Here is a 26,902-nt window from a genome sequence, read left to right on the forward strand (position 1 = left end):
TTTTGTAATTATTTCTTTTTAAAAATTTTACACATTTAATTTTCTCATTGATCTGTAAACTTGTGTACTTACTGCCCCTGAAAGACGTAGAAATGGATTAGGTAGATGATTGTGGCCCTCCTTTAGCAGGATGCCTAGCTAAGGCCGTGATGACTGTTATCCAACTTAATGCCATTACAAATCTTTTTTTACAGTTTATCCTATCACAGAAGAGGCAGATGGCACCCATGTAGGGTCATTCCTGGGTTCATTTATTTAAACTTTTGGCTGTACTGCAATATAGCTTTTTTCCTCCCTTTTAGCCTTCTATTTCTAATGTGGGTAAGAAGTACCCTGCATCCTAAATACTTGACTTAGTGAATAAAAAAAAATAATTATATAACTGTGTTTAGATAACTGTAATACCACAGTGCAAAATAACTAAAGCCATAATTTAGTTGGGAAATCTGCAGTTCATCCCATTGTCCTAGGAAGAGCATGCATCATAGCTCAGATGATCTCTGATTTATCAGATCCCAGTGGTAGACAACTGCTGCCATGGGGCAGGTGCAGAACAGCATTGTCAGGCACCAGATCCTGCTCCAGGAGTGATGTAGGTTCGGAGAAGGTCCTGCTGCCTGAGAGGGTATTTCAGATGGCTTTGCGTTGTACCTGCCGGTCATGTGGAATACCCTTGGGTGGAGCCCTGTGAAAGGGCACGTGATATGCGCAACCAATTTCAAAACAGAAAAATGGGTTTGAAGATGTCGGTGCATACAGTACCATACTTTGGTAGAGAAATGTCAGCTTTCCATTTGGTTAGCTTCAAAGAGAGGTATTTAGATTTTGTTCAGTACTTGTTTCTTTTACAGATTAGTTATGTTCGTTATTTTTGTTGGCTCTCCCTTGGCCAATGTGGATATATAATTTTGACTCAGTCTTTTTCTTCAGGCCTCTACTTTAGCATTTGTAACATTTACAACATGCTGTTTCCTTACGGACAAAGTAGTGTGCCTTCAGCCAGCGTGTGCGTGGTCTGTATTATATCCACATACACCATCCAGGCTCCAGCACGTGCCTAATGACCTGGGAAGTAATGTACTTCTGACAGCACTTGTCTGTTATCTGACAGCTAGAAGTGACAAGAAAGGTTGTACTTACACGCATTCTTTGTTAGAGAAGTCAGGAGCCATGAGCATCGTTGCTTAACATAATCCTCTCTGTGCATTGAATTACTTCTATTTAAACTGTTCCTATGCTTAGATTATAATGATGTTTTTTAAGTAGGAACTTCCCACTGGGTCCCACATCTAATACCACGTGTACAGCTGCATGAGGGCAGAAAATGAAGTGACATATCAATTTCCGCGTGTAATTTAAGAATAGCCTGTGCTGTGGTGTTGTTTACACTTACGTTTCCTCTGGTGGTTTTGATGCTTGGCTGACGGCGATACTGAGAACAAGCCTGGGAGGCCCTGTGCTCTTTTTGCATTAAATATTAACAGATTTGGAGGCTTGCTCTGGCTGGTTCTTGGCTCTGGCAGAACTTGCAGACATTAGTGCTCTGATCATCAGAGGACATGAGCTTTTGCTTAGCACTGTTGTTAGGCATGTTAACATGCTTCCAGAGATGAATGGATGACAGCTCAGTGTTCAGTTTTGGGCACCACAGTATAAGGACGTTGAGGTGCTGGAGAGGGTTCAGAGAAGGGCAACGAAGCTGGTGAAGGGTCTTGAGAATAAGTCTTATGAGGAGTGGCTGAGGGACTTGGGGTTGTTTAGTCTGAAGAAAAGGAGGCTGAGGGAAGACCTTATTTGCTGTCTACAACTACCTGAAAGGAGGCTGGAGAGAGGTGGGTGTTGGTCTCCTCTCACAAGTTACGACCGACAGGACAAGAGGAAGTGGCATCAAGTTGTGCCAGGGGAGGTTTAGGTTAGATAGTAGGAAAAACTTCTACACTGAAAGGGTTGTCAAAGACTGGAACAGGCTGCCCAGGGAAGTGGTTGAATTGCCATCCCTGGATGTATTTAAAAGCTGTCTAGATACGGTGCTCAGGGACATGGTTTAGGAGTGGGCCTGGTAGAGTAGATAACAGTTGTACTTGATGATCTTAAAGGTCTTTTCCAGCCATAACGATTCTGTGATTCTATGAAATCTCTCTCTCTGAAGATTTGCTCTGGCTGTATCTAGGTAGGAATAAACACCTCCAAGTTTTCTTCATTATTTTCAAAAGACCCTCTGAAGAACTGTATTTTCAGTTCTGGATATCTGCAGCTTCTTAGAGAAAATATTTAAGAACCGAGGCATAGCTCATTGGAGCTCTTAGTACAGTTGGCAAAATATTCTGTCCTTAGTTGCATGTTGTTGGGTCTTGCTGCCTACATCTTTGGTTTTAAGGTTAGTAGGCTCATCTGTAAGTAGATCTCTGAGTATTTATCCTGACCTAATTCGGTGTGTTCTTTGTCAGTCTCATAAATCCCCATCAATAGCTGCCTGTCTGTGCAGCATCAGCTTGTAATGTAGCACAGGAAAGGTGCTCTCACTGGTACTGCTGTTTTCCTGCTCTGTGAAAGCACTGTGGTCGTGGGATGAGGGTGTTTGTGAAGGAGCTGTTCACAAGTGCCTGCCTGTCAAGTATTTTTTCTCAGATATCTTGACAAGAGCTGTCACTTGATGAGATCAAGACTGAAGTTTTCTCCTTGCCAGGCCTCCACCCACTCTTTGCCCCTTTTGTTGACATCCACATATATCCAAGCCCAGACCTCATTGGTACTCCTCTGACCATCATACCTGCTATTTTACTGCACGAACACCTTTTGCTTTCCCAGCGATACCACATGTTTATTACTCCTTGGGACATAACTGTGGTTTCTTCCATGGGGTCTGATTTTTCTGATCCACCTTGTTCAGCACAAGGGAGATGGCAGAGTCCTTTCCCTTCATATTTCCCCATAAACCCCACTTCTTTTGAGATTCCTTAGAGAAATTATCCCCTTCGAGAGCAGCCAAGCTCTTTGTATTAAACAGCCTTTCAGACACCTTGGGACAGAATCACTGGGAGGACTGTAATATTTGCTGCTCTTTGTCTCTCCTATCTCTTCTGCTGGTGTTAAACTAATTGTTTGACCCTGTTGTGAACTCCAGGGCAAGTCAGAGCAGGTCTGTATTCCTGTGCGTTTGCACAGAGCCTCAAACACCACAGCTTATCCCTCAGGCACTGCTTGGCAAATAATATGTCCGTCATATTCAAAAATCCACATGACCTGTGCTACCCGCCTTTCTGAGCCTGCTCACCGCAGAGTCCTGGCAGCAGGATGTGACAGCCTGTGGTGTAAGCAGTTGTTAAGTGAGACCCCTGGTTGCAGTTACCATATGTGGGAGTTTATATTTCTGGCCTGGTGGGAAGGTAGCAGGTACCAGAATGCATGACGTGCTGGTTACTAAGGCGACATACTCTTTGTTGTCTGTCTTCTCTTTACGTAGTTTAAACTCTGGACAAACTGATGCCCCAGTTCAGCAGAGCACTGAGGCACTTGTCCTACACAGTGAAACACATACTTGCTAACTCAAATTCCATTAAGTGCTTTGCTAAATAGGACTTATTTTGATAATAGGCATCAAGAATACTGGTGAGATTAATTCATTACGCCAAATACTTTATTCAAAACTGTCACATTGCTTTCATGTTCTTTTTTGGAGGGATAAAAGAATAATTCACGTGATTCTTCCTTTGACTGGAGATTTGCATGTGCTTTAACTCTTACCTCCCCTCCAATCATGCTTTAGAAGTGCTAAGAGCATTCCCAGCAATCCTTGTGCGCCGTGGCACTGGAAGGAGCCACCTCCAAGTTGGGAAAAGCCTTGGATTCTTAATTCTTGCCATTTTGATTCTTTTCAAACAATTAGCTGTGCTCTCCGCTGTCCCTCTGGGCACCCAACCCATATACCTGCCTCTCGCTGCATCAGCCTGTGCACTGCCAGTTTCTTGAATCTTCTTCCATTTTGAACAGGCGCCATCGGAGGAGTAAACGTCAAAGGCCAGCAGTGGCTCTTTTGGCTCCACACGCAATTGCATTAATGCTTCAAAAGCTGCAGTCAGTTCAAGCCATTGCTGCCCTTCAAAAGGTAAAAAATTATTCTGAAGGAGACTAGGCTGTGTTTACAGACACTGGGGCACGCATATACAGTCGCATGAGCGTGGTTCAAAGAAACAATAACTCTGCTTCTCCTTAAGCAAATCTCAATAGAAATGAAATCAATTTGCATACGAAGGAATATTAAATGTGCAGGTACCCAGTATTGACCAGTGCAGAGAGAGGATGCAGGGCTGGACGGGCAGTTGCTGCTGGCCAGTGTACTCTGCATGCTCTATGTCCAAATTCCCTGGGAAAAAGAACCAGTAGGTGAAGTGCAAGACTTTAGGCGTTGTGACTACTGTATGGAGCTATAACTCCCAAGGCATGCATCATGGGGTGTTTTTTTTTGTCTTGCAGACCCCAAATGGATTATTGCTGACCCCAAGCCCACTGCTGTCTAGCATTCATTTCTGGAGCAGCCTCAGTCCTGTTGCTCCTCTGAGTCCTGCCAGGCTGCAGGGACCAAACACTCTGTTCCAGGTAGGTCTTTCCAATGCACAGGTTTCATTTCTGAAAGCACACACGTGGAAGAGGCATCAGGGGAGCATCTCTTCGCATCGGTCTGGAGCTTTCCAAATAGTTAAGAAAATATGGGAGTTAATAGGCACTTGAGAGGCGTACTTACTTGTGTCCTCTTTAAACCCTTGGCAACACAGTCAGAATCTACAGGGCAGTGTCTACTACAGCAAGCGCACACATATTGTATGAAGGAAACAGAAGTAAATGCTGGATCCCAGTAAGAGTAGGTAACCGACCTCTCAGAGCTTCAGGAAGAGAGTGCAGACCAGTCAGGGACCAGCCAGGAGAGTGGTGGAACATGGACTCTGGGAAAACCAAGACCAGTTTGGGTCTCATGCAGTAAGGTGGGTGTAGGTTTATCCTTCTGTCTTAATGAGCTACTTCTCGCTTAGAAAGATTGGGCATAGTTGTATTTACAATAAGGGCCCTCTGAACCTGAAGGCTCCAGTTCCAATTCTCCTGCAAATTATCCATGCGTCCTCAACCAAGTTACTTCATACCTCTGAGTGAGACCTCTCCATATGTAACAGGAGAAAGGCAGCATTGTCCCCTTTCTCTCACAGGAACTGGGAGAGTACAAGTCTCAAAGTTTTATAGAGATGTGGTAAATAGAAAAGCTATTAAGTAAACCATGATGGCCACAGCATTCAGCTGCAGCATTCACTCGAGGCTTAGCAAGAGGATGGTGGGGATGGTATTAGCAGCTCCAGCTGTGGCTGCTGCAAAACAGCTGATTCAGTAAGTCACAGAAGAAATTATGCTGTTCAGCTGATTGGCAAGAAGCACAAGAAGCTGACGACCATCCGAGCAGCTGAAGAATGCAGGGACGCCCCCAGAATGAACTCCCTGACTGCTACGGAGGGCCAACACTAACTCGGGAGGGGGCTGCTCTTAGACAGGGACCCTGTGTTAGTCTCTGAGCCTCCAGGGCTGGGCCTTAGCTCAAGTGCTCTGCTCAGGTACGGTCCTCGCTGACCTCCAATGAGACAGCTGAGCATGGAGCCCTAGGGCTCCTTATTTGTGTTTCAGATAAATTAATTTCTCCCTATTGGATCTCAGTTTTGTAAGCGTGGTTAAAAACAGCCGGACATTTCATTTGCGAGGGAAGTGTCTGTGCCACGGCCTGGAATGAGGTTGTACAGACATACAGTGGGCCACCCCCTGTGGGAACTGAAAGTGAAGACTGGCCTTGGCTCTGTCCCCTCTGAGACCCAGACGGCCTTCTATAAATTACGTCTCATTCAGGAAAAGGCCACAATGACAAGTTTGTAGAGCATAAAGCTTTTTTTTTTAACAGCTAAATAGGAAACGACAACCACAGCTGAAGCCTGGCCAACCCCACCGAGAACTGCTGGGTCGTCCTGCGTAGGCGTTGGGGCAGAGTTCTCCCCGGGCTGCCGGCACAAGCCAGCCCACGCTCCATGCAGCTAGTCAGGGAATGGAGGAAAGAGCTGGAGCTGCTTCACAACTTGCTTTTGCTATCACCTGGTCCTTTGCACTGGGAGTTGAAAGATTTGGTCATTGTTAAAACAGTCTAAATCCTGTCAGCAGCTAAAGCAGCTCTGACCTGTGAGAGCAGGCAGCTCTGCACCTGCCTGCCTGCCTCTGCAGCCTCGCACGGAGGAGAGATCAGGCTCCTATATTCCTTTTTCTTTCAGGTGTGTGCTGCTTTACACAACTGCACTATGCTTGGCACTGCCTAGAGTTCTTTAGTACTAGTATTTGTATAAGGACAAGGACCAGGATGGGATCCATCCACGTCCCAGTCCAGCTAAGCCCTGGACAAGCCTATGGGAAAGTATGGTCCCTCCCTTACCAAACCAGGAGCCTGTTCATAGAATCATAGGATAGTTTGGGTTAGAAGGGACCTTTAAAGGTCATCTAGTCCAATACACCTGCAAAGAGCAAGGCCATCTTCAACTAGATCAGGTTGCTCAGAGCCCTGTCTGACCTGACCTTGAGTGATACGGCATCTACCACCTCTCTGGGCAACCTGTTCCAGTATTTCACCACCCTCATTGTCAAAAGTTTCTTCCTTATATCTAGTCTAAATCTACCCTCTTTTGGTTTAAAACGGTTACCCCTTGTCCTATCACAACAGGTCCTGCTAAAAATGTTGTCCCCATCTTTCTTATAAGCCCCCTTTAAGTACTGAAAGGCCGCAATAAGCTCTCCCCAGAGCCTTCTCTTCTCCAGGCTGAACAACCCCAACGCTCTCAGCCTGTCCTCATAGGAGAGGTGCTCCAGGAACCAGGCGCGTCAACCGTACCACTCAGCTCGGTGTTGTCTACACACTTGCTGAGGGTGCACTTGATCCCACAGTTTATGTCATTGATGAAGATATTGAACATTACTGGTTCCAGTATGGACCCCTGAGGGACACCACTTGTCACTGACCTCCATCTGGACATTGAGCCATTGACCACTACTCTCTGGATGTGATCTTGCAACCAATTCCTCATCCGCTGAACAGTCCACCTGTCAAATTCCTCTCTCTCCAACTTAGAGAGAAGGATGTTGTAGGGGACTGTGTCAAAGGCCGTAGAGAAGTCCAGATAAATGACATCTGTAGCTTTTCCCTTGTCCACTGATGTAGTCACTCTGTCACAGAGGGCCACTAGGTTAGTCAGGCAAGACTTGCCCTTGCTGAAGCCGTACTGGCTGTCTCAAATGACCTCCCTGTCCTCCGTGTGCCTTAGCATGGCTTCTAGGAGGATCTGTACCATGATCTTCCCAGGCACAGAGGTGAGTGCTGGTCTGGCACTGCTGGACACAACTACGTGCATACTCCCTCACCGATCACATAGATGCTTATTAATTGGTAAAAACCTCTCCTTTGATGCTTACAAGGTGACAGCAGCTCACATACACCTACTTCTATACACCCTTAGAGCCTATGTAGAGCATCGCTGAAATCCGCAGTCTCCTTTCACAGTTTACCTTGATATATGGACCTACCTGGAAGGTCTTCCCTTTGAAGCCACCTATTGTGTAATTAAACTTATTTTGATGTTTCATCATTAGTTTGAAATTACCACATAACTGGACCAGCAAGAGACTTGCACAGAATTGGTTAATTCAAGAAAATGCAGCCAAACTTAATGACTAGTTAGCTAGTTAGCTTGAATTAAGTGCTAACTAAATTAGGTGTATTTTCTTGGTTACTACTGTATAGCCGGTAGCACTAAGAGGGTGGTGTCAAGTCCCAGATCCGCACTGAATGAATAAAGAGCATCGCGCTGGCCCCAGGGCCTACAGAGACAACAGGAAGAGGAACGAGAGAGCTGGGTTGGGCTGGAGACCAGGGTAAAGATAAACTCGTGACATGAACTTGTTTGCATCTCGGGCCGTAGTGCCAGCATGCCACCCGCCTCCACAGACAGCAAAGATCACACAACCCTCTCTTTGTTAGCTTTAGAAATCACATGAAACACCTTGCAATTTACATGTCTCACTTTAGAAACCTAGAGTGGAAAAGCAAGAGCTTGTAATCAAGTTCTGTGTTTTAATGAATCTTGGCAGAAGCAATGGAAAGATTTCCTGAGGTTTGGTTTGGTTAAAATAAAGGCATCAGCCAGTCCTGGCCACACCAGGAGCATGGTGGCAGCACCCCGCAGCGCGCTGCTGCGCCTGCGCTGCCTGGAGTGATTTTCAGCTGAACGTTGGAAGATAGATATCATTAACTAACGTCTTAGTGGAAGAGTAATCCTGTTATAAGCAGATTATACGCACGTGTAGAGGTTGATTACACCACAGTCGGCTGTTGAAGGACTGATCTGATAAGGGGTAAAAATATACCACGTGCTTGAAGTCGGGAGCTCTGTTATTCAGCTCTGTCTCTCTCAAGCCAACAGAAACCCAGCACGGAGTGCTCGTGGAACCGGGCCTCGAGGCCAGATCGGTATCTACCACCGGGATAATTCCTGCCTCATGCTGTAGCAAGTTTATTCCACCTACTTGCTTTGCTTTTTCTTAGGTCAGATGTTAAGAACTAGTCAATACATGTCACTGCAGGCAAGTTGCAGTCAGGATGCTGTGATGGACTAGGAATATATGGCTTATGTATGAAATTAGTATTTTTTTGGACGGTATTTCAGAAGTATGAGGTTAATACTAAATTACATCATATTCTACTTCATTTACTGAATGATCTGGTATACCTAGTTAACAGTTTCTTAGTGAATACAGAGAGAAACTGTAATTACTTGAGAGTTATTTTCCCCGGTTTTGTATTCCCAATTGTTCTTCTTCTGCCCTAAAAGTACATTTCAACTTTCACTTTTGCAAAGCTCTTTCCTGCTTAGCTTTAATGAAGGGCAGATGAAAAGCACAGAATTTAATTAATATTTTGTAGATTGACAAACATTTTTGGAAGCAGAATGGATGGCAAACGTTGCTCTATAGTATTCAGTTTCCCAGGGTGATGATGGATGTATTGTTATGTGAAATTTTAAGTAAAATAGAGCCAATAACAGATGTACACATCCCCGTCTGTTTACAAATAATTCAGGTTTCATCCTCTATTTTACATTCCTAATGGCCGAGGCAGGCATTCGGTATGTACTGTCCTGCATAGAAATGACAAGTCTTGAAAGCCTCTGGAGTCGGTGGCCAACGCTAACCTTGGTGCTTCTGGGCTGAGTGCTTTGAGATAAAAGAGTAATGTTTACCTTTTGGCCTCTTACAGTTTCCAACTCTGCTAAATGGTCACATCCCAGTGCCACTCCCCAGTCTGGATGGAGCCTCTTCTCCAGTACTGCTTTCTCCAAACGCTCAGAAATCCTGATGACTCCTCATCATGCCAAGGACTTATTGGTGGATTTAACACTTCATTCCTACGGGCTAGTTTTTCCTGTGTCATGAGAAGGACATTGTGAAACCCTCTGTTACTTTGGTTTGCACTTTTCATTACATGGATAATCTACTTTTATTATGTTAGCATTTTTAAACAGTGTTTATATATAAAAGTATATATAAATCTGTTTTGCATTAAATGAATTATAATTTTTTTATATCATAGCTCTCAAGTGTTGAACACTTCTGTTGTTGATGAAGTACTTTTCTTAATGGATTGCAACAATGTATCTAATAAGGATGTGAAGCTTCTTTTTAATCCCTTTTTCTGCATATTATGCACTGTGCTTGTGTAAACTATAACCGGCTGTGCCTTCTTTTGCATAATGTCATGTAAATGATTTATATATTTTCTAGTATTAAGATAAAAAGTTGAAAGACAAAACTAGTATTGAACAGCCCTATGGTAGTATTTCAGTATTTTCTCCACGGATAGGCCATATGATGCAGTGTATTCATGTAACTTTGTATTAAGTGCTTTCAAATTGTATAAAAATAGCCTTATAATTTTTCTTTGCTGAAGTGAAAAACATAATCAACGTTACAGCCAGGAGATGCATTTAGGAGTAACAAAGCCACATTTACGCCCAAGTTCTTCTGTGGAGTCACAACAGGGAGGAACTGGGCTGTGTATATTCATGAGGCATTTCCAGCGTTTGAGAATACTTCTGTAGAAAAGGAGACATTGCTCAGAATGTATCTGGCCTATACTTCTTATGAATTGTCAACATTACAGCTGGAAAGACTGCAGGTATCTCTGTCCTCCCAGGGAATGAGAATCATTCCCGATAGAGAATTTCCAGGTGCTTTGTTCAGTCGTGCCAAGTGCCTTCTACTATTTCCCTGGAAAGATCATTTGAGCTACTACAGCTCAGAAGGTCACGTTTCCCCTTCCCCCAAAGCTGGAAAAGTTACAGGACTGTAAATTAATGCCTGGTGCTTGTCAAGAGGCATACTGTACATGCGGGATGTTTATGTATAAACATCTGAATTCTGGATTAAAAACCAGCACTGTGTTACTATAGACTTGCAACTTGAACTAACTGGGTATGTCCTCTACCTTCAGGTGATGGCTTAGTCATCTAAATGTCAGGTTAGGATTAGGCCAGACTCCCTGGCACCACAGATTCTAATCTTGGCAGGGCCGATGCAAATCTTCAGTTTTCTGAGGTGGCTAAATTGGGTTGAATGCAGCTTTACCAAGTAGGTTTTTTCAGATGAGACCTTCAAAAACCAAACCAAAATCAGAATCCTGTTTTCTACAGGTCATTAGAGCTTCTAGTTTGCTTTCTGGCCAAGCGGCTGGTCAAAAGTCCGTTGTTTTTTTTAAATTTATGCAGTGAGTTGTCTGTTGATGTTCTGTTTGGATGCATTTCAGTGATGTGTGTGTAGTTAATTGTAAAGTGCTTTTGGATCCTTCAACCTGAAAGGTGCTAAATAAACATTTTATTAATGCGCTTCTGATGTTGAAAAGCCATTTTTGGGGCAGAGGTAGTCTGACAAAAGACAGCAGGAATTTTCCTCAGGCTCCCGGGTTGCACAACCAAAAATGACTCCTCAGTTTCACTCGCAGTAATTAACGGGATAGAAAACCGCCGTATCTGTATGAAGTACCAGTGGTGATAAACACAGCAATTAGGTGCAAGACATAAGGAAAAAGAATGAAACACATGGGAAATCATTCGCTCGATTCAGCATTTGAATAGCGCCAAGAGGTACCACCCCGCGGACTCAACACCAGAAGAGGAACTCATGCCAAATTCAGGAGCAAAGGGAAATTTTATACTAAGTAAAATCAGAATGGGCTGGAAGAAAAGGCAGCACAGGATGCCTGATGGGATTGACTAGTCTAGTGCAGATTAGATCTCAAGGGCTCGCAGGTCAAACATTTCTCTTTCAATGGATCCCTCCCAGGTACACAGAATATTTTTCAGTAACTAAGTTACACAGAAGCAATTATTCACACTCGAGAGCCAACTCGCATCTCATTTTTAAGTAAGTCTGAATGCCTACTTCAGTAAGGTCTTGCCTTGTATAGGCCAGCACAGCTAATGGGAAAACAAGGCACAGAGATGACGTGTTTCTCACTACGAGTTTAAAAAGTAAAGGTGAAAATTTGGTCTCTGACTTTGTACAAAGTATTGAATACCACACTGCAAAACCCCACATGAACATGAGAAGAGGGAGTGTGTGACAGAGAAGAGATTCTTAAAAGAAAAAGCATCCAGAGTCTCACGACTTTGGCCCTTCCAAAGTTTTGCTATTAACTATTTACCTTATTAAAGGCAGACTTTTTGCTTTTCAAAAGGCTCCACGCACCTCAACACGCACCCCCACACCTCCCCTCCCACCCTCCTGCCCCTTAAGTCATTTTGTTTTTCTTTTAAAGACAGCAAAAAAAGGCAATTCTGGGACAAAAATCTGTTTCAACAAATTACTGTAAAGGATCTGAGAAAATGCAGTAAAACTTAAGGGAAGACACCCAGAAACAAGATAGTAGTGCTGTCGTTTCATCTTTGAGAGAATAAGAGATAGCAACAGAACACATCTTATTTTGCTGCTTGACTGTTCAGTCAAAAAAAAAAAAGAAAAGAAAAAGGTTGTCCAAATGAAATCTGCCTTCCAAATTGGTCAATTACATGGAACTAAAATTCTTCCTACTTGGAAGAATTTATCCAAATAAAGTCCAGCCTCTCAAGTCTTAACACTTACCTAAACCACTAGATTATTACACCTTATGCTTCAAAGAAAATATTCTATCGTAATCTTCTATTGAATTTTATTAACAGGTATCTTTTTATCTGTAGAGAAAAGGCAAATAAACGTTTGTAAAATAAATACTGTGGAAGAGTCAGTATTTCTGCAGGGTGGAGAGCTCCAAGACAACAATCCTGGGGAACAAACCTGGAGTTATTCTCTCTTCAGTATTCTTGGTAGTAATTGCAATTTGATCATACTTGAGGGATTTTTTGGATGGATTTACACTTTATTCATGCTTCAGCAATACAGAAAGTTTTTAATGGCTGCACCATCAGGCTATTTTTGGCTTACCTTTCCATTGTTTTTTCAGAAAAGCAAGTATCCACCAGTAGGGCCATAGCTACTGGGCAGCTTTGCCAAGAGACTGCACACATCATCTGCTCTGGCACAGGTCAGTGGAATCAGTTCTAAAGAAAACTTTGAAGGTGGGGAAAAGAGTGATGGGTGATAACCAACTACAGAGAGAGAGAGAGATTTGACACACGTCCATTACGTCAACAAAGAACAATTTGTTTTGTCTGAAGAAAACTAGTCTCATCAGCCAGGCACTTGCCAATCTGGAAACAGTTACCGAAAAAGTAATGAATTGTCAACAAGGTGACTGTTTAAAGGGGAGATGGTCCTTTAAAACAGACTACAGCATTTAATTTTAACAGAATGAGTCTCTACATTAAGAAGCTGCATGGCCTCGTGCCTCGGAAGCATCTTTAGAAGCCATCATGACCACCAAATTAATTTAGAAAAGGCATAGTAACTACAGGTAGTCTTTTACGTAAAGGCATCACTGTTCCCTTCTGATCTTGAGACTGTCTCTATATCCCGTAGGGTAAACAAACACAGGTCACTCAGATTTAAGAATACCTCGAGGAAGGCATCAGAAAACCACAACTTCTGAAATCCCTTTTAGCCCCAAACTGTAACTGCTCTTACCGATTAACACACAAGTGCTCTGCCTACACAAATGGAGTACAAACCTATTTCTTGAGGGCAAAGAGATTGACAGCGTTAGTGAGGAGGAGTATAAATTTATTTAAATGAAAAAAGAATGAACCTCAGGCAAGGACTCTGGAGCAATCAGCATCATGACCGGCCTTGGGTGTGAGGGGGGAATATTTGTAGAAAAGCATCCTAGAGGACTCCAGGATATGTTGGTTTTGTTTTTTTTTTTTCTTGAAAGATTCTCATCAGTTCGTGTTCACTCTGCAAGAAGTGCGAATGGATAAACGCAACCTTAACTTATTCCTACCATGGCTCCAGGCCAGCTGCCACCTCCTGCAAATTAAGGAAAAGGACATGGAAAAGAAGAACAAAAGTCTTTGGAAAAAAACAAGCTCAGGGTGTGAAAAAGGAGGAGCAGGCAGCGCTGAGGCTGCCACGCGGGGCCTGGAGGGAGGTGTTCCGCAGGGGCATGTTGGAGAGGGAATAGGGAAGAACATTCTCCCCCGTTTGCAACCGCAGTGATGGCATTTCCATCAGCAAAAAGATCTCACTACAGCAAATGAAGGAACTTCATAGCTCTCTGGGGAAAAATGCGTTTCAAGGTATGGCACTGGAGCTGAACAAGACTCGTACTTCATTAGGGCCATAAAAGCAATCTGCTCAGGCAGCCCTGCTTCTTAAGTGATTCTGGAGGATGCAGCCAGGACAATAAATTAAGCAGTTATTTACAAGAGTAAGTATGTGCATATGTGTGCACTCACACTTTAAGTTGGCTCAAAAATTACAGAACTTAAATGAGTTAAGAGATTTTAGAAAACATGTGAAAATAATGGAAAATTGTACCGTACACGTTTTTCCACTGACATCAATTTTTTTCTTTCAGTTAACAAGAGAGGCACGGTACAGCCCAGCGAAAAAATCACACACAAAAGATTAAAAAAAAACCCATAACTTGGAATAGCTAAACTCTAATCCCAGTTCTGACAACACGAATTTCCACTGTGGCCTAGAACAAGAGTGTGTTTTCTCCACAGATGGAAAGGCTGTATGGTAGGAATTACAAAGCCCACGTGCCTACTTGGCTTTTATACTTTTCAATGTCATCCTACCTCTACAGCCAGAGCTTACTTTAAAACACACCGATTAGCTAAACACCTGTACTTCCTTTATGAAGCACACCAGTGCTTCCTTTATGTGTTATAATCTATACTTCTTATCTTGTCAGTCTCTTAAATTGGGTCTGACATGGATGTTGGTGAGATACGTGGATGTAGGTGACCCACATAGAGGCCAAACAGCCGAATTCAATCTCTAACAGCCCAGATGCTGAAACTGGGGGGGAGGGGGAATAAATCTGTAAAAAGTAAGCAATCAAGTTCCTCCCAAAATTTAAGAAATTTCATAGAAATGTTGCACTTCTTTCTAAACCAAACAGTACTAAGGGGAAAAAAAAAAAAGGTATGGAAATGTGCTAACAAGGTGCACAAATGATTTCAACTCTGCCCCTCGGTGACCAGATAAAATAAGCAAATGTCTGTGGCCATGTGTTGTCACAGACAAGGTAAATTCTAATTTTTCTTCACTGTCACTATAGGCTACAGCTGTGCATTTCCATACCGTAATTTGTTTGCACTTCTTTCAACTCTGACCTTAATTCTGGGTATTCCCTGTGTTTATAATACTTAGCTTGGGGATATTTACAATGTACCTTTCGTATATTTTGTCCTCAATAACTGAATGTATTCTTAACCTTAATTCCGTCTTAACATTGCAAACCAGACACAATGTACCTTCATTAAATTGACAAACTCATGCGCAAACAACAAGCGAGCAGCCCAAAGAATGCCAACTTGCACTTTTTCAAATGATTTGCAAATACAAAGTACGTTGAGTCTTTAATAACTGTTTATTTTTAACTTTTATTGCCCAATTCAGGGATACACTCTGGCTACTTAACGCTGTGGTACAGCAGCACAAAAAGAAAACACAGCTGTGTTGAGACGCGCGTTCCACTGGAGCATTGCTGAGCAGCTGGGTCGCCCCTTCCATCTCCCACTCTCTCCTGCCCTGCAAATCCCCGTCCTCCACCCACCCTCTCTTTCCCCTTCAGCCTCCACCTGCATGTGCACGCAACCTCACTGCCACCTGCTTCTTTCCTGCCTTCGAGCCCACCTTATTCCTCCACGCACCTGTACGCGCGCCTCGGCATTCTACCCTGGGGTAGATGGGATACACCAGGTACCTTCTAAAAAGAACTACTTAAAATCAGCAACAGCTTGCAGGACATTCCTCGTTAACTGATCGCTCATCTTCAACCAAAGCTGCCATACCAAATCTTGAAAGTCAGCCATTTTTTAGCACCTATCTGGCTGGTTTTCATCGCGGTTGAGGTCTTCTCCCAAAAAGGCCAGCACTCCCTACAGTTCTTGGGGACAGTGAAACCACGTCCGCAGTGCCTGATTGCTGTCAGACAGGAGGCAGAACACTGAATTGCACGAAAAGGATGTCAGAGAAATGCCCAGCAACTTCAGACTTGCTGACTACTGCCCCAAACAGGCAGCTGCCACAGAACTGTCTCTGCTGACACAGGAATTCCAATTATTGACAATTTTAAAAAAAAAAAAAAAAAAAAAAAACAAGAAACCGGCTTGACCACAGATGCCAAGTTTCTTAAGAAACCCATTCTTTAAAGCTACTTCCTAATGAAGAAAACCAATTCACTTGTAGGTCCTTGGAAAAAACCTCCTTATAATAAACAGAATGCTTAATTTTTTTGGAAGATCTTTTCATCTGTAACAAAAAAGCTGAATTCCTACTTCAAAGAGAAACCTCCTTTTGTTAGCTGCAGCTGATCCCCTCCTAAACGTTTTAATGCACTTCATTTTACCAGTTAAACCTTTAAGTCCTTTACTCATTAGTGTCACATTACTTGTTCTTTTATGACCTATAAAATATTACTGTTCTAGAAATGCTAAATCCCACATTTATCCACAGTGAACATTTACTCTATACCTTCACTACTTTTGTAAAAAAAGGAGATGTTTTCCTGATACTTCTTTCTTCAACACCATCACGTCTACAATGTATTTCCTACAAAGTTAATCAGTATAAAATCTAGATCAGATCCATAGCAACTATAAAAAAATATATAACAACTATTTCAGGACAAAGGTTTTGCATCAGTGCCAAATCTGCCTCTGACACACACGTAACGCCCCCGCTGGCGCCAGTGGGAGACCCACGCACGTATCCGAGATGCGGATTACGCTCCTAGACCTAGGCAAGACTTCTGATACCGTGTGACATGCAGGACTTGCTTGCCAATAATTAGACTGCGGACCACGTTTACGACGAGATCCTGAACGGCCTCAGTCGCGGGTGAGCCATATTACTTTTCACTGCCACTACTTCTGCGATGCACGAATTAGTACAGCGGCCAAAGTTCAAACTGATGACTCCCACAACACACAGATCTAACTAAACGTTTCCAACAATGCCCCAAGAACCGCAAGTTCACTTAGTCTGTATTTTTAACAACACAGGGCCTTTGTTATTATAAATTTCAAAACAAAACCAAAGAATTCCACATAATATTTATACTTTCAAAAGTACAATAATAATACAGGTCGGTCAGTTAGAAATAACAGCAGTTTGTTAGGTCTACAAGATTTAACGTAAAACCGGTTTACAAATGCTGAAAAGCAGTAGTGGTCCAATAGTCACCATTACACATGAGTTTCTCTCTTCCGGAAAATAAAAAAAAAAAAATCCCAATTCAAATTTACCAGTATCAATGAAATATTAATAAAACACCCCCAAACATGCCACAATCACTATTCACAAATAAAGTTAAAATGAAATATACAAAAATTCACTTAATACTGTTAAATAACAATAAACTACAAGATTTCCTGAACAGAAATGGTAGGACCCCTGAATGTTTTACAGTGAATGTCAGGAAAAATTAAGTTACCTATGACTATTTTCATGATATACCAGCCAAAGATTTACATGACCATTTCAAAATATACCAATAAAGATTTACAGTCTCTTTAAGATGCACTAAACAAATAAGTTCATAAAGGTGAACACAAATGCTTAAAAATACTGTAACCATCACCAAGGGTGTACTTATGATACTCACTGAGATGCATAAGCATAGTAGTAACATGTTTACTATCTCTGGTAAACAGATAACAGCTAAGATCTGAAAAACTCTCTAAGTTCCCATTATAAAAGCTCTGTAGCATAGCGAGTTCTTGTCAAGTCCAAACTTGCATCTTTCCAGTTGATTTCAAGTGAGTAATGCACAAATGGGAGAGCAACAAGGTGGGAAAAGCATGACATTATTCCCATGTTCTTGTAATTAGTTGTCCTGTTCCTCTGTAATGAAAAGATTCTAAACTTCAAAAGTAAGCCAGGGTCCAACGTATACGAATCAGCCTTTTGCTGTTTGTATTTCTAAGTTAAAAACAAGGTAAAAAAGTCATTGCTTCTGCAGGCCCCATATGCACAACAATGTGCAAATATCTTATGCTGGAGTAAGCCTGACAAAATTTAACATCCAGTCTCCATGCTCTAATTTATCAATAACTAAAGTAGGATCTGAGAGCAAATAATAGCTACTGTTCACTTGTTTGAATCAACTTTCACACCATGTGCTTTTCAAAAACATAATATGCATTATAATTGTTCAGCTATTTCAACACATACTTCCAATGTTAAATAAGGAATTAAGTGCCATGAACTTAGAGCATTAAAGATGGTTCACCTATAGCCAAGCAAAGCTATGTTTACATTCCAGGAAACACTGCAGTTAAGAAATACAAAAAAACCCCGCAGCAGTAGAACATTTTATGAAGAGAAACAGATGCATTCACATATTATAAAGCCATTGCAACTTCTTCAGGCATGGAACTGTTGTGTTAACTATACAGACAGTAGTTATTTAGCAGCAATGATTCCGCAATAAATAATGCACTGTGTTTCTCAGTCCTGCACAAAAATTGCAGCTACAGTTACATCAACAGCTGTAACCTACTGGCTCTAGTGGCAGAGGAGACCTTAAAACCAACTGTACAAAAAATTGTCACACTGTGACAACAAATATAAAAACATAATCTGCAGGTTGGAAATAAAAAGACTCCACTGTGAAGAGGACAGTGTAGACAAACTCCGATTCCAAGTCCACCAACAGAGAGCACTGCCTTCAGATCCGAGTCCTCGATTGATAGGATAGGCTTGGGCTCGACCCTGCGTCGCCCACTTTAAAAAAGCATGCTCTGCCTTCTGTTCTTCCCATGGCCTACAACAGAACATGGACCACGGTAAGAAACTGAAGCATTCGCACAACAGAGTATTCACTACTATCTACATTTTTCGTCTTCTTATTTCGAGAGAATAGCCTTTCTTTGCGTTTAAACCAATACCAGCGTCTTCCTTTTAACTGCACTTGTTGCGTCTTTTTTTTTTTTTTTAACTTTGCCACCATTTTAAACCCACACAGTAATGGTTTGAAACGCCAAGACTTTCTCATATTAACAGTCCCTCTGCACAGCCCTAGTAAAACTCACCTCCTTCTGTGCATTTAGCTTTTATGTGTCTACAGGAATCTGAGCAAATCATTCCTGATATCTGTTTGAGTACATTCACACAGACCAATTTAACAAAATATTTTTCAGTGTCTCTAGCACAGCATTCCGTTCCAAATATGAGAAAATTTTAAGCTTTATGTACCTGTCTCTGGGTAAGTGGAATTTCGAAAGCCAGGGTCTTTTTGCAGCTGAATCTCTTTTAGACTGAATATTGAAACACCTGGAATGTAACAAAGAAATTAATTCGTATCCAAACATAACTACGCTTTACTGAACAAAGTTCTATTCTTAATTACGCAGTTTAGATAACAAAAAAGTTTCCTACTCTCAAATATTTAAGTCAGTATATACCAGACTTCTTTAATAGATTAGTTTCGAGAGTTTTTCCTTAAGCGAATGTACTATCTCAACAATACTCTGCTACTTTACTACTCCTCTTACTTTCAGGCAAAGTGTGTATTCTTGTTCCAAGACTTCTGAAGTATGCATGTTTCATGGCCTCTTCTGCTGAAATTCTCTTCTTCGATTCATACTATTAACATAAAAGGATACAAGCGTGTTGGTTTTCATTAAAAAACTCTTTGCATCAAGTGATTTAATCAAAGGGAGAAACAGAGTTCTACTTGCTCAGTGTTTCCCACCGACTCACTAGGACAAATTTGTTTTCACTACTTTTATTTCACACATGAAAATCTAACATATGTTAGCTAAATCAGTATTATCAACATATAACAAGATTGCTAAAATAGTCAAAATAACTATTGTAAATGGATGCAAGTCAAAAATATACTTAATCTTTATTTTTAGATCTAACAATGATTAGATGACAGACTTCTGTCTGCCTTATGTTCTGATATTAAATTGCAATGAAATGCTATTACATGAGATCACAGAAGTTTTCTAATTCAGTGGACTACGCTGCAGTGTTTTGCATAAAATGGAACTTTAGACAACACGGTCTTCTACGTGTGCTCAAGTGTCTCCTGCTTGGCCTATGTGGACATTTGGACAACAATTAAAGCAGACATTTAAAAGCCATATACAAATAAGAACAAAGTCCAAACAAGGACTGCGAGTCCTGTTCTGACACAATGTATAAATAGAGGGAGACCTGATGTAGAATTTAAATCATAAGCTGCAGAGCAGACTAACTGCACTCCACCTTATGTACCAAGAATTTTCAACACTGTGCAGCTGCAGTGCTTCTGCATCTACTCAAAGACTTAAGAGTTGGCCTTCCATCTTGCTTCCCCTCTTCTTGCTCCTGGCTCATTTTTAATATAGGTTAGAAGATTAAACCCACATACCACTTCACCTTTTGAATACAGTTTGCAAGATCAAAGAGTAATATTCCACCTTAGCTTACTACTAGAGAAGCAGTTACTAAGTTCAATGTTACAAAAATTTCATATTTGTATTTAAAAGGTTTTTTTAATACAGTATTTCACAAGAGATTTAGTTTTTTCAGGGAATTGCTAACATACCATCAAGTCTATTTTTACAAAAAGTAGTAAGAGAAGAAATCAGTTCTGGCAAAAAATAAGAATAGAATTTAAACATCAGGTTTAAAATTCTTACAGCACATAGGCTTCCCAAAACTGTCATTCTTCCCAAACCCATCATCCACTACAGACTCAGCTGCCTATTCCACTTTGAAATAGATCTAACAGATACTATAGCTTCTAATGTATTTTGTAAATAGTATTTTAAAACTCTAAACTTGCACTTTTATAAAGTAAAGCCACAAAACACATCTTACTTGAAGGAACTTCGCTATCAATTCAATTCCTTCTGTGTCTAGCCTAAAAATAAAAATTAAAAACAGTTAAAAAATTTAAAACTGTTATTTAACTGTATTTACAAAAGCAAAACTGCATAGGAACTGACTCCATTAAATGGTATCAAACCTGAAAATTCAATTTAAACACAGAAATACTTTCACCTAAACAACTTTTCTGCATGTTAATGTATATACATACAAGTATCAATATCTCAGAACAAGACCATTTGAAAAACACTGGGGACAGACAAAACCCGAGCTTTGCATTGTGACTTACTAGGTTGACCTGGATCATTTCTTTTAGCAAAAAACCTTTTTTTTTTTTAAAAGCCTAACACTACTCATTCACTAGAAGGACACAATGTCAGATCTTTTTCTTCAGGGTTGATAAAAAAATGTGGTAGTCTTTGTTATAAAGATTATTTATAACAACTGTGCAGACCCTTCAAATTCCTCTTGAATAATTTCAAGAGACTGGTCAAGGAAAGCTTGCCATTTTAACAATGGGGCTATTACACAACAGAAGAGAATCTGGGTTATTTATGAAGCGCTGTGTGAATACTGCTACTATGCAGTAATTATTAATCGTAGTTTACAGTTCTATAGGTCATTATGGAGCTGTGGTACCTTGAATGATATTAGAAAAAGTAATCACATAGCACCGGGATTAGGCTTTGCATTAGTATCTGCCCACAATAACACACCTGATCTGTAGTCTTCCAGCATTCAGTAGCAAACCGTACTTGGAAAAATGTTCACATTTGCAAATATGCAAAGCCACAGGGATGCATATTTCTATTAATAAAACACAAAGTACCTTGGCGCATGGTTGATGAGGGGTTGTGGTTTATACTTAGGAAAGTTGTAGTTTCTAAATTCATCACTGGAAGAAATGCCTGGCCATGTTTCCTGACATGGGGTTCCTGCATTTAAAAAAAGCAACAAATTCAACTTAAAAAAAAGTAAAGAAACAACTTCGACATACATAAGTATTTAAACCCCTAATTTAAACAGGAAAGAAAGGAAAAAATAATCAGTCAATGAATCTATGTTGTATAAACTCAGTTGTGCACTCAGCTCAACCATTTTTTGTCAAGAGTATGCTCATTCACCTTAACTATAATGAAATATAAAATATCATTGTTTATAGATAAAGATCTACAGTTCTCATGGAAAAGTCTTTACAAGAACATACATATAGCATTAACACTACTGCTAAAAGTATCCACTTACCCAGAAGTCTGAAAATTAAGTGCAGTTCATCTTCAACAGTCGAACCAGGAAAAAGAGGCCTTCCTGATGCCATTTCAAAAAATATGCATCCAACGCCCCTTTACAAAAACAGAGAAAAAGATAAATCAGAAACCACCCAACAATTTAAGCTTTCAGCTCTTAAAGACTTCTGTGATTTCTCTTAAAACAAATTATTAAATCAGTTGTTAGCCACATGCTGCTATTAAAATTATTGTTTTGAAAGATATACAGCAATAAAAGAACTGTCAAAGACTAAACAAAACCTATGTCACAGCTGTATTATATCCTCTTCCTGCAGATGTCAAGTTTATCGATTATATTAAAGTTTATAGTAAAATATCATGTTATTAGGACAACATGTTGGGTTTTTTTCCCCTAACACTGTGGGCCTAATGCCTGCTTACTTTAAGCAATAAAAAAGTTCTCTCCATTTTCACACAGAAGTAATAGCATCTTCCCTGTCTGCAAATCCTTTCTCTGAAAATCTAACTCAGTTGTAGCCTTCAAAAATTCACAGGATAAGTATTTGAATGCTACTATGTAATAACAAATAATTGACGTTTCTTCAACTTGACTGAGAACAAAAATTTAAATTAGTCAAAGCTATACAAACCACATGTCAATTTGAGTTGAATACTCTGAAGATCCGAGGAGAACATCAGGTGGTCTGTACCATAATGTGACAACTTCATTGGAATAGGTCTTTGTAGGAACAGATTTCGCTCTAGCCAATCCTTGATAAAAAGGGAAATACAGTCACGTGCAGCTTGCTGAAATCTTTTTTTTTTTTCCATGAAATTGACAAAGAATTTAAGAGCTAAATCAACCTTATTACACTTGCTAAATACCTTCCCGTAATGTTTATTAAAAAGCCCTAATAAATACATTTCTACAACTTGTGATTTGCCTCTTAGTATTCACAGCAATCTATTGATCAGCATTTTTAAGCACAGAAGCAGGTAAACAGATCAAAACCTGGTGTAACCCTATAAATTTCATTAAACCACAAAGCATTAGATCAACATGACACCTCCTACCCGTGAAAACCCTTCCGCACTATTGCCATTTGAGAATTACATTGCAAGAGGCAACAAATGAATAATGAAATACTGGAAACAGACCAGATCAGTGTTGGATCAGCAGGGGTTTTCCACCCTAACATTGTCAGTTCACCAGTAGTATCTTCAATAAAATTTAGGTGTATCGTGTTAGATGCAAACTTCTGAGCAACTTCCACTCACGCACAAGGGGAAAAACCAGTGGCAGCACAACATTCAAAGGACTTTCCTGATACAGAAGGTAACAGGAAACTGCGAATGTCCCACTTTACCGGAAACCCCAAAGGAACTTGGTGTATTAGTGATGGAGTAGCACCTGACAATTTAGCATGTGTACAGACTCTCTCTCCCATCATGGTAATTCTCCTTTGGAGTGACTCTGGAGTGTTAGGAAAAGCAACCTGAGCTCCACCTTAACAATTTGACTAAGTGCCAATTTCAAAGGAAGCTGCAGGATTACTTTCAAACCACAAGTCAAGTGACAGTATTACCTATAAATACAGTAGTACATTGATTACTAATATCCTGTAAAAGGCGGACTTTCATTTTCCATCTGGGAATGCATGAATTCACTACAGACCACATGTTGTCATCTTTCCTTTATAAGGGAAAGATGTCGCTTTTTTGCTGAGTGAAGAAAATATTTTTCATAGAATAATTTCAAGCCATACCAAAGTCTGCAAGCTTCAGTTCTCCTTTCTCATTAATTAGTAGATTTTGTGGCTTCAGATCTCGATGTAATACCTTTCTCCTATGACAGTATGCCAAACCACGAAGAATCTGGTATAAAAATAGCTACAAAAGAGAACATTTATCTAAATTAGACTAAAAGTGTTAATCTATAGATTACATGACTATAACAGCCCATTTGGGCACTGTAGAGTTAAGTCTCTGTATCGTAAGCAGGACAAAAAGTTACTTTTCCATATGAACACATTCTGAACATCATTATTGTTTACAGATTTAAAATCCCTTTATGCTAATGCACTGCTTTAACACTATACAACAAAGATTTTTAAAGTAATTTGTTCTGCTTAATTGAAAAGAACCACAGCGCTATTTATTTTTACGTAAGCATTTACCAATGCACTTCCCCACACTAATGCTTTCAAAGGTAATTGACTACACTCAAGTTCCCTTCTGTCACAGAATCCCTTGTGAAAATGCAGCTCAGCGTCTTTTCTATCCGATTGTGCAAAACTATGTAGAGAACGTTTTGGCACACTAATGGAAAAACACACTTGGATTCACAAGCTCATGAAACATACAGAAATGGGGAAATGCGGACTACTAAAACAGCCCAACTGCCTCTGGAATTTATATTCATCTCCTCACCTTGATACCCACAGGTTTATTTTCGTCCTTTGGAACAGCAAGCCAAGCAAGCAACTTTAGTCATGCATATTGTTGCTGCACATTTATAGATGTAAAAGTACTAAGGGATGAAGAAAGGTTTAGCAGAGGGCAGCCAAGCAAGTTTATTCTATCATGGCTTCAAGAACTACTATTTTGCAGTTTCTATACGTATAAAGGGTCTGATCTTGAACGTGGGACTTCTGTTGGGTGATGAATGCCAGCAATGACTACCCGGTTCTGAGCCAGTATAGGTGATCAAATGTACAATGAAAAAATACAGAGCATTACAGAAAGCAACGTTTACCAATGTGAAAAATTCTGCATGTAACAGGACTTTTGAGGAGAAACACTAGAATGTTTTTAGATGATCATTTTCTAACACATCAGTTTATTTTTGTACCAGGTGACACCATCGAATTCTTTTTTATAAACTCGATAAATACACAGCAGGTGCAGTTACATCCATCTGTTCTCAGTCTGCTTACGTGGGATTTATCTGTTCTAGAAAAAAGGAATTTGGATCGACTTTTTTTCTTTCTTTCTCTCTTTTCTTTTTTGAAGCTCAGAAGCAACAAGCTTTGTTTCATCTACTCATGTCCATACTGTTAAAGGGGTAGTCAGTCCCAAGTGATATTAATGGGACTGCTGTGGAAATTGATAGCCATCTCTAGTGTACACCAGGACTGCAAGGATTAGTCAAGAAGGCAAAGCAGATTATGCTACAGAAATTGTGGATCTTCACCGCAGTTGGCAGGGATCCTTTTGGAAATGCACAGGATGACGTGTATTAGCTCAAAATTTTGTTTGAAACAGTAATACCTGCAGAGATCACACACATCTTTACTTTATACATCTTCATTTTGTTAAAACTCAAAAAACTAATATTACCTGAGGAATATGAGGGGAGTGATGACAGTGAGGTCTCTCAAATGTTAATAATGACGCAACCCCCCCCCAGTTATTGTAAGGTAAGCACCTACAGCTACCACAGTGAAGCAGCTGTTCTGGTTTCCCAGTGCCAAAGGTACTGACCATATAAATCTGCTCTTAGGGCATAGCTTAAACCATAGGCAAACAAGGAAAAACAGTTCCTCTGCTTAGCTCGGATTACCACAAGTAGATTCTGCTCGTTCTCTAACTGCACTTATTATAGGAGTCAGGTTCCCACTTACAGGTTTTCTTTGTATTTGTTAAGCTTAAAGCTCTACTTACTAACTCATAGTTAATTAAAAACACAAGCGTAATTATGTTTTTTGTTGTCTCTCTGAAGTAGGTACAAATTAAAGAATTTCCTTTTGCAGACTCTCAAAGGAAGCAGTAGAGTAGGTTAAGGGCAAATGCCTTTCCCTAGAGATACCTGCTGTAATGTGACAACAGAATAAAAGAAAAAGCTATCCAAGTAGTAACCAATATCTAGACTGAATCCCATACGCAATTCAACTAAGAACAGATTTCTCAAACATGCAACTAAGCCAAAACCAAGGATGACAACTCTATTGGAATGCACACAAAGCCCATCACTTCACAGTATTTAGTACATTGTGGTGTCAACCACATTTGTGCCATGTGCTACTGTGTAAGAATAAAAGTGATTTTCCTACCACGTGTGCACACTCATGGTTTTTCTTCTTTAGGATCACAGCTTAAAGTTAATTTTTGTCAAGAGGCATGGAAGAGTTTCTCAAACACACGTACCATACAAATAACATTCCTTACATGAATTATGCAAGGCTTAATGAAGAGGCTTTGAAGGTACAGTCCAGAATAGGCTGCAACACAGCAGGGTGGTACTGGTAACTTAGCCTCCTCACACAACTCCACTCATTTCAAGACAGTATTGTCCTCTGTTTGGAATCTTGTTTATGAAGCCGTAAGTGTTTAAGAATATAAAGAGTTATTCCAGTTCTCCAAATCAAAACCTGCTTGTTACATGAGAGGTAACACTTGAACCTGAGTTAGTTTCAGCAGGCCAGATCGGAAACTGAGTTATTTGACCTGGCCACAGCCACAGTTAAAAGGAACACACAATTAAACGTTAAAGAAAATAATTGCAATTTTATTACTAATGGAAAGACGAACATCACTCATTCTTAAATATGTATTATTAATTTCTTACTTGTGTGGTAGGCAGTGGCATCCAAACCCACATTCATGATTGAGGCTACATTTTCCTCAGTTTTATTTGAGGATATACCAAACTACAGACATGACTTAATAAAAATAACAGAAGGACAAGAAGAGGTGAAAAGAGTTATGAATGTATTATTTTTAAGGAAATTTTGATTTTAAATATATAACTTCAAAGAGAATAAAAATATATAGTTATATTATCTCCTGTTTTCAGTGTTTTAAACACTTAAAAGCCATCAAAACCACCAAGAAAGACTCCATCTGATGTTAAACAGTTAAAGTCAAAAAGGAAGTTTCTTTTTTTTTTTTTTTAAAAAAAAAAAAAAAAAAAAAGCTCTAAACCATATAGCACCCACTTATTAAGTTCTCTGAAACTCCTGGAACAGAGAAAGCTGGAAGATGGTCACTGTCACTAAAACCACTCACCTTTACATTGTGCATACTCATGATGTTACCACAGTCATCCATGTACTGCTTCAGATCCTTGTCCTGTCAAAAAAAACCCATCATAATTGTTCAGTAAAATTGCGGCCAACAGATTA

At 40.3% G+C, this 26,902-nt stretch overlaps 2 protein-coding genes across 3 annotated transcripts in view; one reads left to right on the forward strand and one right to left on the reverse strand.

Annotated features, from left to right (window-relative positions):
• The window catches only part of ELK3 (ETS transcription factor ELK3), a 42,317-nt gene extending 31,376 nt beyond the window's left edge, over positions 1 to 10,941 (forward strand). Inside the window, exons 4-5 of one of the 2 annotated variants that reach the window (XM_082487145.1) lie at positions 4,474 to 4,596; positions 9,323 to 10,941. In XM_082487145.1, the coding sequence (XP_082343271.1) occupies positions 4,474 to 4,596; positions 9,323 to 9,421 (222 nt within the window). In that variant the 3' untranslated portion in view covers positions 9,422 to 10,941. The remainder of the gene's footprint in view (positions 1 to 4,473; positions 4,597 to 9,322) is intronic. The other variant, XM_082487146.1, reaches the window with a different exon arrangement.
• Positions 10,942 to 15,098: 4,157 nt separating this feature from the next.
• Positions 15,099 to 26,902, reverse strand: part of CDK17 (cyclin dependent kinase 17) — a 96,088-nt gene continuing 84,284 nt past the window's right edge. Inside the window, exons 9-17 of the mRNA XM_082491267.1 lie at positions 26,787 to 26,849; positions 23,546 to 23,669; positions 22,430 to 22,550; positions 21,796 to 21,893; positions 21,380 to 21,485; positions 20,542 to 20,584; positions 19,224 to 19,314; positions 18,925 to 19,002; positions 15,099 to 18,493 (exon numbers count right to left, since the gene is read on the reverse strand). Of these exons, the coding sequence (XP_082347393.1) occupies positions 18,456 to 18,493; positions 18,925 to 19,002; positions 19,224 to 19,314; positions 20,542 to 20,584; positions 21,380 to 21,485; positions 21,796 to 21,893; positions 22,430 to 22,550; positions 23,546 to 23,669; positions 26,787 to 26,849 (762 nt within the window). The 3' untranslated portion in view covers positions 15,099 to 18,455. The remainder of the gene's footprint in view (positions 18,494 to 18,924; positions 19,003 to 19,223; positions 19,315 to 20,541; positions 20,585 to 21,379; positions 21,486 to 21,795; positions 21,894 to 22,429; positions 22,551 to 23,545; positions 23,670 to 26,786; positions 26,850 to 26,902) is intronic.

Source organism: Vanellus vanellus, assembly GCF_965231255.1.
Source record: "Vanellus vanellus genome assembly, chromosome: 1".
NCBI lineage: Eukaryota > Metazoa > Chordata > Aves > Charadriiformes > Charadriidae > Vanellus > Vanellus vanellus.